Source organism: Lactuca serriola, chromosome 2, assembly GCF_051521515.1.
Source record: "Lactuca serriola cultivar US96UC23 chromosome 2, Lser_US96UC23_V15, whole genome shotgun sequence".
NCBI classification, from domain to species: domain Eukaryota; kingdom Viridiplantae; phylum Streptophyta; class Magnoliopsida; order Asterales; family Asteraceae; genus Lactuca; species Lactuca serriola.
In genome coordinates, this window is record NC_136409.1 from 136,351,797 (window position 1) to 136,365,657 (window position 13,861).

General features: G+C 40.3%; 2 protein-coding genes across 2 annotated transcripts; both read left to right on the forward strand.

Annotated features, from left to right (window-relative positions):
• Window positions 1-5,470: 5,470 nt before the first annotated feature.
• On the forward strand, window positions 5,471-7,300 carry LOC145089597 (uncharacterized). The gene is made up of 4 exons (XM_079028017.1): window positions 5,471-5,675; window positions 6,236-6,449; window positions 6,527-7,023; window positions 7,083-7,300. The coding sequence occupies exons 1-4, from the start codon at window positions 5,471-5,473 to the stop codon at window positions 7,298-7,300; spliced, it is 1,134 nt and encodes a 377-aa protein (XP_078884143.1).
• A 942-nt stretch (window positions 7,301-8,242) lies between these two features.
• On the forward strand, window positions 8,243-9,654 carry LOC145086833 (Cyclophilin-like peptidyl-prolyl cis-trans isomerase family protein). Its single transcript, XM_079024670.1, has 6 exons — window positions 8,243-8,401; window positions 8,483-8,578; window positions 8,698-8,759; window positions 9,028-9,161; window positions 9,239-9,323; window positions 9,431-9,654. Exons 1-6 carry the CDS (start codon window positions 8,333-8,335, stop codon window positions 9,474-9,476), a joined length of 492 nt encoding a protein of 163 aa, XP_078880796.1. The 5' UTR covers window positions 8,243-8,332; the 3' UTR covers window positions 9,477-9,654.
• Window positions 9,655-13,861: the final 4,207 nt, after the last annotated feature.

Sequence of the window (13,861 nt, forward strand, 5' to 3'; positions counted from 1 at the left end):
TTACCTTGTTCAGCTCCCGGTAATCTATACACATCCAATGCGACCCATCCTTCTTTTTCACAAATAGGATCGGGGCTCCCCAAGGCGAACTGCTCGGACGAATAAATCCCTTGTCTAGCAGCTCCTGCAGCTACGTAGACAACTCCTGCATCTCGGGAGGAGCCAACCGATACGGTGCTTTGGCTATCAGAGCCGCACCAGGAATAAGGTCAATCCTGAACTCCACCTGTCGCTCTGGAGGTATCCCAGGTAGCTCCTCCGGGAAAACATCTGCAAAATCTCGAACCACCGGAACCTCACTCATTGTCGCCTTACCCGCCTCCTGGGTATCCATCACATACGCGACATATCTTGCGCATCCCTGCTGAAGATAGCGTCTAGCCCTCGCTGCTGAACATACAGTGGGTCCACACTGCGGCCTTTCGCCATGAATCTCTAACTCTCCCCCGCTTGGGGTCCTGACCCGCACTAGCTGCTGCGCGCAATCTATCACCGCCCCATTAGGGCTCAACCAATCCATGCCAATAATCACCTTGTTCCCGCGCAACGGAATGGGAACCAAGTCTACTAAGTAACGCTCCTTAAACAAACACAGAACGCAATCTCGAAACGCCATCGATGCACGCACTGATCGATCATTAGCAATCTCTACCTCTAAAGGGTAATCTAACTCGCCCGAAGTCTCATGAAACTTCTTGCTAAGTGCAAGAGAAACAAACGATCGGGATGCACCCGAATCGAACAATACCCTAACTGGGATGTCGTTCACATGGAACAATCCTAATGCATACATATACATACGGAGCACATATCAATATCATAACATCATAAAATAAAAAAAATAGAGGGAAAGAATCATACCCGTCACCACATCGGGTGCGGCGCGTGTCTCCTCGGTAGTCAACTGGAATGCTCAGCTCCTCACCACCGGAGCCTCTGCCTTGCCCTGCCGGCCATCCGTGATCCGCAGGGTCGCTGGAGCTGGCGCCTTCACCGGTGCTGAAACTGTCAACTGGGGGCAATTGGCCTTCTTGTGGCCCCTCTGGTTGCAGTGGAAACACAGCAACTCTGATGTCTGGATAACTGCTGCCGGAGCAGTGCAATCCCTGCTGATGTGCCCAGACTTGCCGCACTTGTAGCAACCTGATGATCCCATCCTACACGCCCCCTCGTGTGGCCTTCCGCATTTCCTGCAGCGGCTTGGTCCTGACTGGCCTTTCGGCCTACCATCTGATCCCTTGGGCTTCTTCCCCGAAGCCCCTCTTGCCTGTCCCTCCTCTAATTTCCGTTTCCGGATGTGCTCCAAATCTATCTCCCTCTCCCTCGCCCTGGCAATCATAGAGTCCAAGGTAGGGCAAGCCGAAAAGCTAACATGCTCCTGGATGTCAGCTCGTAGCATATCGTGATAACGAGTCCTCCTCATATCTTCGTCACCAGCATACTGGGGCACCAACAAAGCCCTCTCCCGGAACTTGGCGGTGATCTCCGCCATAGTCTCCGTCGTCTGCCTCATGTCCAAAAACTCCCTGGCCAGCTGCTGAAGCTCGACAGCCGGCGCAAACTCTGCCCTGAACCTGGTCACAAAGTCCGACCATGTCATAGCCTCGATAGCTGAGGCTCCCAATGAGTCACCCACTGACTCCCACCAATCCCGAGCTCGGTCCCGTAAACACCCCGCTGCATACCTCACCTTCGACCCCTCGGGGCAGAAGCTAGTCAACTGTGCAGACTCGATGTTTGCAATCCTTCGCCTGGCAGCAATGGGGTCTTTCACCCCATGGAAGTCCGGCGCACCACTGCCCCTGAAGTCCTTGAAGGACAGTGTGCGAGATCCCGACTCGCTAGATGCCAAATCACTCCTGAATGCCCGCAGGCGATCCTCCATCAACTCCATGATCCCCTCCTTGATCGACCCAAAGAGGATGGGGGTCGACTCAAGAATGCCTCTGGTGATCTCTGATGCGATGAACTCGCATAGACCCTCATTTACCGGTTCGGAACCTGATCCCGAACCTGACCCCTCTCCCGAACCGCCATCTACCAGCCTCGATCGAAGTACCACCATTCTGCAATACATCACAACAATCATTAGAGATACTGATATTTCCTGAGGGATCACATTTACTTACAAGTTCCCTGGTCTTGTCTTGGCCTTCCTTGGTTCGGGTACAGATCCTCTGCTTTCAGTAGTACGGGCCCATACTACCTTCCACATCTATCCGTACCTTCTTCAAGGACTGCCTCGACTCCACCAGATCCCTTTCGCTATTGCTGATCACCACTATACTCATCCCAGGCTCGCCCTAGGGAAATCTCCGACTCTACTCGATCCAGTCCTCAGCTGCTGCAGGCCTCCTGGTAATGCCAATTAGCCATTACCCGAATACCACCACACGCAACGAGACTCAGATAATCCTTCGAGTACCCGACTCGTCCCTACCACGGTTGGACTCAAACAAGAGCTGCGCAGTAGGATCAAATCTGGTACTCTAAGATTATTCAACCCTGATCACATGTGACGTGACGTATTCCCCTAGTAGCTAATTCCCATTATTCGGAGTCCCACATAGCACGAAGAAAGCAGCATTCAGACAAGGGTAACAATCTCAATCGACTCTATCTGCTTACAGGAACTGCACTAGCATAAAGTGCTAAGCTCATACTATTAGGCATAACCTAGTCAGGCTATCCTACCGCTGTCTACTCAATAACTAGCATGCAATTTTCATTCAACCGGAACATATAAAACAGGCACATAAGGCATCACTCCTAGATCCTTAGTCCTATTCTAGCATGATGTTCTACAAAAGCTGATAAACATAACATAAACTTGTATGGGTACTTTGGGGAATACTTACTTGAGCTCGGCCGGTCGCACACATCACACACTTCGTTCTTTCTTAAACTCTTTTCTCAATTTCAGAAAACATTTTCGTTTTAGAAATCTTTTAATCCCTCGATTTAAGTTCAGACACCCCCGAAGGTGAGTCTAAATCCCTCAAACCAGGGCTCTGATACCAACTTGTAACGACCCAATTTTCACGTCCAAAAATTTCATTTTAAAAACATTACTTTAGAAAACATCAACAGTTAAAAACATTGTTGGATCAAACCATAACACAACGTAGACCATGTTTAAAAGTCAAATCATACAACCCATCAAAATATCAGAGTACAATCCCAGAGAATCTCGTAAATGTGGAAACCAGTGTGTGTGGATGATGTGCCGCTACCGCGCCAGCTCCTTCCTCTTTGAAGAAGAGGTGCCTGAAACCAAAACTGTAAACTGTAAGCACAAAGCTTAGTGAGTTCCCCCATCGTACCACATACCATACAAACACATAACATACATACTATCAGGCTATTCTGGGGTGCCTGACTACCCGGTACGGCCATTCTGGGGTGCCGACCTACCCATGCGGCCATTCTGGGGTGCTATCCTACCCGTGTCAAGCCATTCTGGGGTGCTGACTACCCATGTCAAGCCATTCTGGGGTGCTGACTGCCCATCGGTCCTAACAACCGATCCTCGGGGACTGGTCCCCTCCTACTACCTCTATCGCATAACATAACAGGCCAACATGCAAACATATCATCATGTACTGTCAGACATTTCTGGGGTGTCTGACTACCCTTCGGTCCTAACAACCGAACTCTACTACTATCACATATAACATATCATGCTAGCATATAACATATCACGTAGTAGCAACCTAGATGATATCACAAAGACAATCATCTAACATACGACTCCTACTGGTGGGCCGGCATTGTGGCCGTAGACCCACCACTACTGGAAGGTAACTCACCTCAAAGTAGCTGCTGATCTGATCGGGAACTGATTGTCTGCTGCTGCTTCGGAAATCCTCCGGCTGCAATTCCCACAACATACTCAATCAAACACTGCTAACTGTCCTTTGGGTAAAATGACCATTTTACCCCTGATCATGCCCTAAGTCAAAGTCAGAGTCAACTTTCAGTTGACCCGACTCGCCGAGTTAGCTCTCCAACTCGCCGAGTCCCTACCTAGACGATTGTCCTGAGTCCCGTTTCTACTCGTCGAGTTAGGCTATGACTCGACGAGTTCTTCTTCTAAACTGATATTCAAGTCCTTCATCCTACTCGCCGAGTTGTATGAACAACTCGTCGAGTTCATCTTCATCCGATGAACACTTATGCAGCGACTTGCCGAGTTGTATGAACAGCTCGCCGAGTCTGTTCTTGATCTAAGGAGATTGCCTTGAACTCGCCGAGTCAGGGCATCGACTCGCCGAGTTCCTCCATAGATGAGTTCAGCTTCCAACTAACTGAGTCACACCCCGTGACTCACTGCACACTCGACACTACAAAAAGGGGACAAACTCGGAGACTCGCGAGCAAACTCGCCGAGTCACATGAACGACTCGCCGAGTCGTTGCCATGCACCTACTAAATACACATATTTGCTCGATTCCAGTCCATGCCATTCACAGATCTGGACTCCTAGAAAACGAATCACACGTAAAGTTTCCAACTTTACGTGTAGATATTCACCCTTAAGGGTTTTAAGGTTCAAAATGTACCCAAGAGGGTAGATCTAGGGTCTTCATGCAATGGGGGTCCATAAAGGCAACAGATCTGAGCTCCTAGAGCTCAACCATGCCTAGATCTAAGGGCCAATCAGCCTATTACGAAATAATTTGCACATACAAACTTGGGGATTGGCTCAAGAATGACTTAAATGAAGTAATAAGCATAGAAACAAGGGGAAAACGGATTATACCTCAAAGGAACTGCTGAAGGAGTACAAAGATGCTTGGATTCCTTCCCTTCCTCTTGACCTACTTCCCCTTTTGCCTCAAAACCTTCAAGAACACACAACAATTGCCTCAAACTCTCAATGAACAAACTTAGAACGAGGGTTGGGAGCTCTGGGGGGTGAATGGGGGCTGGCCTGGGGCAGATATGTTGCTTAAATAGGGTGCAAACCCCTAGAACTTAGGGTTTCATCCAACAGCGGTGACTCGCCGAGTCGCCAACTTAAACATGTCCCGGGTCTCGTCCTTACTCGGCGAGTCGGGCCTATGACTCGCCGAGTCCAAGGCAAAAAGAAGGAGAATACTCAAATAAGATTTACGTACCAGGAACCAGGTGCTACACAAGTAAAGGGTCAACTCCTAACAACTATAGGAAGGGATGCCAATAACCAAGTATATCCTATATGTTGGGCTGTGGTAGACATTGAAAACAAGCAAAACTGGAAATGGTTCTTGGAGCTTCTTCGTGAGGATGTTGGAGTACAAGAAGGTGGCGGTCTTACAGTTATATCAGACCAGCATAAGGTATATTGTTATTCTTGTCCCTTATGTCATAAATTTCAAAGTTTTTCTTGTCCATTTTTTCATAAAAAAAGGTGTCAAATAACATTGCTATTCTTTTAGGGGCCACTTGAAGCAGTAAAGGAGGTCTTGCCAAATGCGGAGCATAGACAATGTGCTCGCCATATATATATGCAAACTTTAAGAAGTCATATAAAGGAGAAGAGTACAAAGATCTATTTTGGGCTGCTGTTGGTTGCACTGTCGAACCTGAATTCATATATGTGATGGAGAGATTGAAGGCTATAAATGTGGGTGCATATGAATACTTAATGTCCCATAACCCGAGCTCATGGAGCCGTGCTTACTTTTGTCAAGGTAAGTATTACATTTTCCTTTTTACTTAAATTTGTCTTTATACTTTAATATAGCACTTAACATTTGGTGTTTGCACTTAACATTTGTGGTTTGGACGTTTTTGCCCTTGTTGATGTGCTAGATTGAACAAAGGAATGAGCAATTCCAATGCAACCAAAGTGGATGAATTTGTAAATCAAAGCGGATAAGGTTGTTGTAATTTAAGTAAAGCTGAAAACAGAATTCTGAAAACAAAAATCTGAAAATTAGAAATCTGAAAATCAGAAATCTGAAAAATAGGAAATCTGAAAAACAGAAATCTGAAAATCAGAAATTTGAAAAACAAAAATCTGAAAATATAAATATGAAAATAGCAATCTAAAAATCTGAAAATATAAATCTGAAAATAGCAATCTAAAAATCTGAAAATATAAATCTGAAAACAACAATCTGAAATCTGAAAATAGCAATCTGAAAATCTGAAATCTGAAAACAACAATCTGAAAATCTGAAAAACAGGTATGTTTATTTGAAATCTGAAAAACATAAATATGAAAATAGGTGTGTTTATTTTTTAACAGATAGAGCATGTGAGACTTTTGAGAATGGTGTTAGTGAAAGCTTCAATGCGATGATTGTTGATGCTAGAAAGAGGCCATTGCTAACAATGTTGGAGATGATACGTTTAAGTGTCATGGAGAGAGTTTCTTTTATGTATAACCTACAACAAACGTGGGAGCCTCCTATTTGCCCTGCAATCATTAAGAAATTAGAAACATTTGGTGAACACTACAGGTTAGTACATTGCTTGTATTTGGAAACATGTGTTGGCCTATTACAACTTCTAATAAGTGCATTTAATGTATTTATAGGTCATGGTCTGTCATACCAAGTGGTGGAGGGATATTTGAGGCAAGGTCAACCTATGAGTCATACTGTGTAGATTTGCAGTCTTGGTACTGCTCATGTAGACTATGGGAATTATCAGGGATTCCTTGTGTTCATGCAATAGCTGCAATGTTTTACAATCAGCAAAATCCAGAGGATTTCATCAGTCCTTGGTTTTCAAGTGAAAGATTCAAGGATAGTTATGCTACTTTTTTACAACCTATGAATGGTAGCAACCTATGGCCAACAACTCCTTATGAAAAACCTTTGCCACCTATGTCTAGGCAGATGCCTGGGAGGCCTACTGTGAACAGGAAGAAGCATGCCAGTGAGAAAGGAGACGGTGGATCTAGGAAAAGAACTGTTAAGTGTAACAATTGTCAAGAGTTTAGACATAATAAAAAGTCATGTAAGAATCCTACAAAGGAGCCTGAGCCCAAACCAAAAAAGAAGATAGGAAGGCCAAGTGTGAAGATTGAAGGTACTTCAAAAAGACCAAGAAAAAAAAAACTAAAGTTCTATGTGCATATTCACAAGCAGTTGTTGATTTGAGGGAGTCTGGATACATTTCCCAAGAAATTGAGGAGCTAATGGGTACAAGGGATGATGTTACCCAAGAAAATGTGCAACTACCAACAATGGATGATGTCACACTTGAAGCACAAGGCATTGCAGAAACACAAATGGATGATGTAACTTTTGTACCTGAAACTATTGCACCTGGTTCGACCCCGGCAGAACCAATGACATTGGACTAATAGAGTAGAGGTGATTGTATTTTTGTAGAGGGGGTGGGGGTATTTTTGTATAGTACCATTAATATGGCCATTTTGGTCTTTTTGTTGCAACTTATTATTTGGCATTTTTGTAAGTGTTAATGATGGCCAAGTTCACACCCACATGTTATTTAGAAACTGATCCACTTTGGATTAACATTCCCCTTTGTAAACTGTTTATGAAATGTTGTGTACTTTGTTTATTTTCTATATTCCTTTTTGTCTTTTTCTTATTAGGACATTCTACTTTCAAATATCTATCAAATTATATCATATTAGTTTATAATAAAGGCCATATAACAGCCCCATATTAACAATTTTTTTTTAACTTAACAACCCTTATATTAACAGTTTTTTTTTTTTTTTTTAATAAAGTTACCCTTTTAGGAAAAACCAAATTTAATAATGAATGTATGCCTTAAAAGGGTAAAATTGAAAACTGAAAATAATATATATATATATATATATATATATATATATATATATAAGGTTAGGTTATTTTGTTTTTAGTATCTATTGTGTGCATGTATGACTGATTCTGGACCAATCATTTTAGTTATTTTAAGAAAGTAATTAATGCATATTACATCTTGAAGATATAATAGGTATTAATTACATCTTCAGCATTTAATATGCATTAATTACTTTCTTAAAATAACTAAAATGATTGGTCCATAATCAATCATACAGACACACAATAGATAGTGAAAACATTTGAACCTAACACTCTATATATATATATATATATAGAGAGAGAGAGAGAGAGAGAGAGAGAAAAGTACTTATATTATCCTACGAAACCTAACCAACTATTTTCACGACCCGATATTAAAAAAAAAAAATGAAAAAAGGTTTTTACAACATTTGGGTCGGATAAAACCCACATGCCTTTCACGACCCGATATATTGTAATCCAATCGACGGTAACTTAAGGTCTTAAACCCTAACCCTGGTCACTGACGAACCATCACCGGAGTAACCTCTCCTCCAGCACCGACACCATTGCAATCAACCATGCCGAATGCCGACGGAGGTCCACCGGAGGTAACCCTGGAAACATCAATGGGTTCTTTCACCGTCGAGGTAAAATATTCGACTACTCTCGAGCTTTTCTCACTGTTACAAAAGAACTTTGAACAAACTAATTGATGTCAAATTGATCAGATGTACGATAAGCACTCCCCCAAAACCTGCAAAAACTTCATTGAACTATCTCGAAGGGGTTACTACAACAACGTTAAATTCCACAGAATCATCAAGGTCTGTAACTCCAAAAATCCCCAACTTTCAACACTTTTGTGTTTTCGTTTGTCGAGTAATGATAATAATCCATGGAAGTAAGTGCTAATTCTGGATAATTGTTTATATTTTTGTAACAGGATTTCATAATTCAAGGAGGTGATCCCACCGGCACAGGAAGGGGTGGAGAATCCATTTATGGGTACGTTTTCTCATCTCCAATTAAGCTTTCCTTTTACGATTTTTATGCTTCAATCTTACGAACTTGTTAGATTCGAGATTGTTGAAGTTAATCCATACTTCTGGAATCCGTAATCCCAATCAAATCTGTCGTTTGAAGTCTGAACACAAAAAAGTAGATATCAAAACTCGAATTCAAATTGATTTTTCAACAATCTACTGGCAAGTTGCGCTTATGTTTGAGAAATTTGACTTTTTTTTTTGACATGAGTTTGTTTCCATTGTTGAAGCTCAAAGTTTGAAGATGAGATCACTCCAAAGCTGAAGCATACTGGAGCTGGTATCATATCCATGGCTAATGCTGGTCCAAATACAAATGGGAGTCAGTTCTTCATCACCTTAGCACCAGCTCAATCACTTGATGGTAATTATATTTTTTCAAAAAGGGACTATTTTGATCAATTTGCTCCATTTTAATATTTATACTTATCATAATTTCAGGAAAACACACGATATTTGGAAGAGTATGTAGAGGAATGGAGATTGTGAAGAGACTTGGTAGTGTTCTGACTGATAATACTGATAGGTATATTGCTTTCTTATTCTATTTATTTGGAAAATGTATGATTGATTTTGATAAATTCTTGTCTTGTTATTATTATTATTATTTTTTAATGTTTTGTTTTGTTTTAGGCCTGTTCATGATGTGAAAATACTACGAACAAGTGTTAAAGATTGATGGTTTTTGGCACCATAGATTTCTCAAAGCAAGGTGTTGCTACTATCCATAATCCCATGAATGTAATCGAATTATATAGGGCTTCATATGTATGCAATTTAACATGAAAACATTAGTATCTTGTAATTTGACATTGCAACAAAATTATGATTTACTCCTCCATGTTCTAATTTGGTAAGTTATTGGCTTCTTTACTTTACTCTTTATTTTTACTCTAATAAATAAAATCATTTCTTTCACTTGTCATTCTCTCATACATCATGTTACATGTCATTTTGTGATAATTTTAGATTAAATTATATCCATATATGTCATTTTTTTTTTTCTATTTTATTAAATTTCATATAATATTTAAATGAAAAAACACAATAATAAATGCATATCAAACTTTTGTGGTTTTTTTTCTTCATTTTATTAAATTTTGTATAATATTTAAAGGTAATAAATATAATATAAATAAAACACGTTTCTGCCATTTGTAATTCTCTCATTTATCATACCACATGTCATTTTTTGATAATTTTAGATTAAATCATATCTATATATCTCATTTTATGCTTTTTTTTTTTATTTTATTAAATTCTATATAATATTTAAATATAATAATAAATGCATATCAAAATTTTATTGTTTTTGTTTCCATTTTATTAAATTATCTATAATATTTAAAGATAATAAATATAATATAAATAAAACCATTTCTGCTACTTGCTATTCTCTCATGTATTATGTCACATGCCATTTTTTGGTAATTTTAGATTAAATTATATACATCTATGTCATTTTATTCTTTTTTTTTATTAAATTTCATATAATATTTAAATGTAATAAATGTAATAATAAATGCATATCAAAATTTTGTATTTTTTTATTAAATTATATTATTCTATATAATATTTAAAGGTAATAAATATAATATATAAATAAAACCTTTTCTGCCACTTGTCATTATCTCATACATCATACCACATAATATACATATATATGTCATTTTGTGTTTTTTTTCCCAATTTTATTAAATTTCATATAATATTTTAATGTAATAAATATAATAATAGATGAATATCAAAATTTTGTGGGTTTTTTTTTTCATTTTATTAAATTTCTTGATAATATTTAAAGGTAATAAATATAATATAAATAAAACTGTTTCTGCTATTTGTCTGTCACACCCCCAAACCTGAACGGCGGAAACGTTCGGGGGCGGAGGACGTCATGTACAATATCATAACAAATGAATAGTAAAGAAAATACACACCACCATCATATACATAATTGAAAAGTTACATGATTGTAGTATTACATGTTTGCAAAAGTCAATTACAATATGATGTACAAAAGATTAAACTAACGCCTGAGCGTAAGTCTTCAAAAGCTGTTGCTAACCTGGTTTAGCAATTTCCTGAGAATACAAGTTATTTCAAAGAAAAAGTGTCAACATTTAAGTTGGTGAGTTCATAAGTAGTGTTTTGAGAAAATGTATGTCATTTGAAAGTTCACGTTCGTTTTCCAGAAAATCCGATATTTTCTTAATAAAGTGGGTTGTGAATCATTGTTGTATAAAGTGAATGTTTGAACCAGGAAAAATCCTATCTTTTCCTAAAAGTGAAATGCAGTCTCAAATGACCAAGACCGTAACTTGTAAGCAAATCTGACATGCTCAAAAGAATGATGTTGTAAATCGTTATTGTACAAAATGAATGTATTTGCACCAGGAAAATCTCATATTTTCCTAAAAGTGTGGTGTAGTCTTATATGAACCAAGACCATGAATGTAAGTAAATATGTCATACTTAAACCGGGAATGTATAGTTTTATTATTAAAATAAAACTAGTTGTGGCAGTGTTTATCCTGAATTCTGAGCATGCTGATAATACCCTATAATATAGTTATTACCCCCCCCCCCCCCCCCCGAGCATGATTGAGTTAAGTATTACTACGTGCATGAGTCATTGTTTCTGCGTGTTGTGAGTTCCTCATAACCATACTAGACGCAGTACCTATGTTGACATTTGTCACCCCGGGGACTGTAGCTAACAGTCAGGGTGCGGAGTCGTCAGCCCCGTATAGATCTATACACACTTGTCACGCTCTCCCTCCAAGAGACTCTGGTTATAGGTGGGGACTTTCGTTTGGTACAAACAAAGCCATATGACATCACATGATTGCTAACAACAAGTTCACGAGTAATATGATGAAAAATCGTTTGTATGAAATGATTCCCTTTTCTACCGTGTTACAAAGGCGAAATGATGATTTGAGCTTTCTTGTAAAAGCATCATGTTATAGTTGAAATGGTTACCCTTGATATGTTGTAGTATGCAAACGTATAAATAAAACATATTTCTATTTATAAAACATATTGTATCCTAAGAGCGTAAAGTTGTGTTGTGAGGTGTTTTTCATGATAACAACTTCATATGATAGTTAAAATAACAGTACGAAAAGTATAGCAAAAGATTGGTGTTTCACACGATTTTAACCGTTTGTTTATTTATATCCCCCCCCCCCCTAAAAGTGTTTCAAAAGCATTCAAAAAGCATTTAAAGTGTGGTTGTAGGGGTATGAACTCACTTGATTGAAGTGGTTGTTTTGAAGTAGTCGAGAGAAGAATCGAGCAGAACTTCGACTAGAGAGAGTTGAAATCTCGGGATTCTCGGGGATCTCGGGAGTGTAGAACTTCCTTCGGGACTCGAGTATGAAAAACCGGGGCTTTGGGAAGGCTTATCGAGGTAATCACGCAGAGTAATGACACTTAGATGGAAAGAGATGAGCACCAAACTCGGCACCCTTAAGCTTCTATTTATAGGGGCTGATTTGAGGTCTCACGTCGTGAGGTTTAGTCAGCATTATCCTCTTCGACGAGTTGACGTGTCTGACACTCTGGAACCCATCAGTCATGAGCTCACGTCGTGTGTAACGACCCAATTTTTCAAGTCCAAAAATTTCATTTTTAATTAAACACTTTGCAAAACATTTGAAAATAAACAACATTCGATCATATCATTTCTTAAAACATATTACGTGTCTGAAAACCAAAACATGGAATCAACTATAGTGTCAGAGTACAAATCCCAGAATAATCTCTTAGTGCGGAAAACAAGAGGTGTGTATGATGTGCCGCTACCATGCCAGCTCCTACCCCTTCGCTGAAGAGGTACCTGAAACCAAAACTATAAACTGTAAGCACGAAGCTTAGTGACCCCCCTCCCCCCCCCCCTTCAATACCTCATACCCTACAATCATAAAATGAACAGCTAGGAGATACGGGCCTCGCCCACACTCATGGAGATACAGGCCTCGCCCACACTCCGCTACCTGGGAGATACGGGCCTCGCCCACACTCCGCTATCTGAGAGATACGAGCCTCGTCCACACTCAACTACTAACTGAAACATACAAGTATCACACAGACAACGAGTATAAGCAATTCTATCATACTGACATATAACATAATCAAACTCAACTATGAGATACGGGCTCTGCCCACACTCCGATACTAACATATCGTCTATACGGGCCGACCTTGGTGCCTTAGACCCGTTCCTACTATAAGGGAACTCACCTCGACAAGTAGCTACCGAAAGTCTGACTGCTAGACGTCTGGCTGTTGCACCAGTAATCCTCCGGCTATAAATCTATAAACAAAGATTAGCCACTCATAAATACCCTTAGGTCAAATGACTGACCCACCCCTGGTCCAAGGTCAACTCCTTGGTCAAAGTCAACTTCCAGTTGACTAGACTCGCTGAGTCATGGCACAGACTCGCCGAGTCCTTCTCCTACTAACCCGGTCCTACTCGCCAAGTCCCTCTTCCCACTCACTGAGTCACCCTTAACTCACTACATGGGACGATTGAACCGATTTGCGATCCGACTCGCCGAGTCCAAGAACAACTCGCTGAGTCCCCACGAGCAGATCTCTTACTCGCTTCCAAATCCTCACCAAAGCATCCTTTATGAGGATTTGGGTTCCTGGGACTATTGCTACACGCTAAATTGCTAATTCCGCGTACAGATGCGAAGGGTTGGACCTTCAACACCTAAACCCCTCTTACTCAGTAACAGTTCATATGACTCGCCGAGTTTGAAGAACAACTCGTCGAGTTCTAGGCAATCTTCATAGGACTCGCCGAGTTGTTCATCCAACTCGCCGAGTCTAAGACCATCTTCATAGAACTCGCCGAGTTCCACTTTGGGACTCGCTGAGTCCCTTCGACCCACTTCCCATACAGACCAAATCTGAGACATGCAACGCTTCTAAACCATAGATCTATGCTCCTAGGGCATGCTTATCACGTAAAGTTGCAAACTTTACGTGCATGCATGGCCCCATAAGCTCAAAAAGGCAAACCCAAGCTCTTTAAGAGGTCATACACTTAAT

Coding starts and splice junctions, on each gene's coding strand:
- LOC145089597 (XM_079028017.1), top strand. CDS start 5,471: ATGTGCTCGCCATATATATATGCAAACTTTAAGAAGTCATATAAAGGA. Junction 6,450..6,526: donor ACATTTGGTGAACACTACAG/GTTAGTACATTG, acceptor ATGTATTTATAG/GTCATGGTCTGTCATACCAA. Junction 7,024..7,082: donor GCCAAGTGTGAAGATTGAAG/GTACTTCAAAAA, acceptor ATTCACAAGCAG/TTGTTGATTTGAGGGAGTCT.
- LOC145086833 (XM_079024670.1), top strand. CDS start 8,333: ATGCCGAATGCCGACGGAGGTCCACCGGAGGTAACCCTGGAAACATCA. Junction 8,402..8,482: donor TGGGTTCTTTCACCGTCGAG/GTAAAATATTCG, acceptor CAAATTGATCAG/ATGTACGATAAGCACTCCCC. Junction 9,324..9,430: donor CTGACTGATAATACTGATAG/GTATATTGCTTT, acceptor GTTTTGTTTTAG/GCCTGTTCATGATGTGAAAA.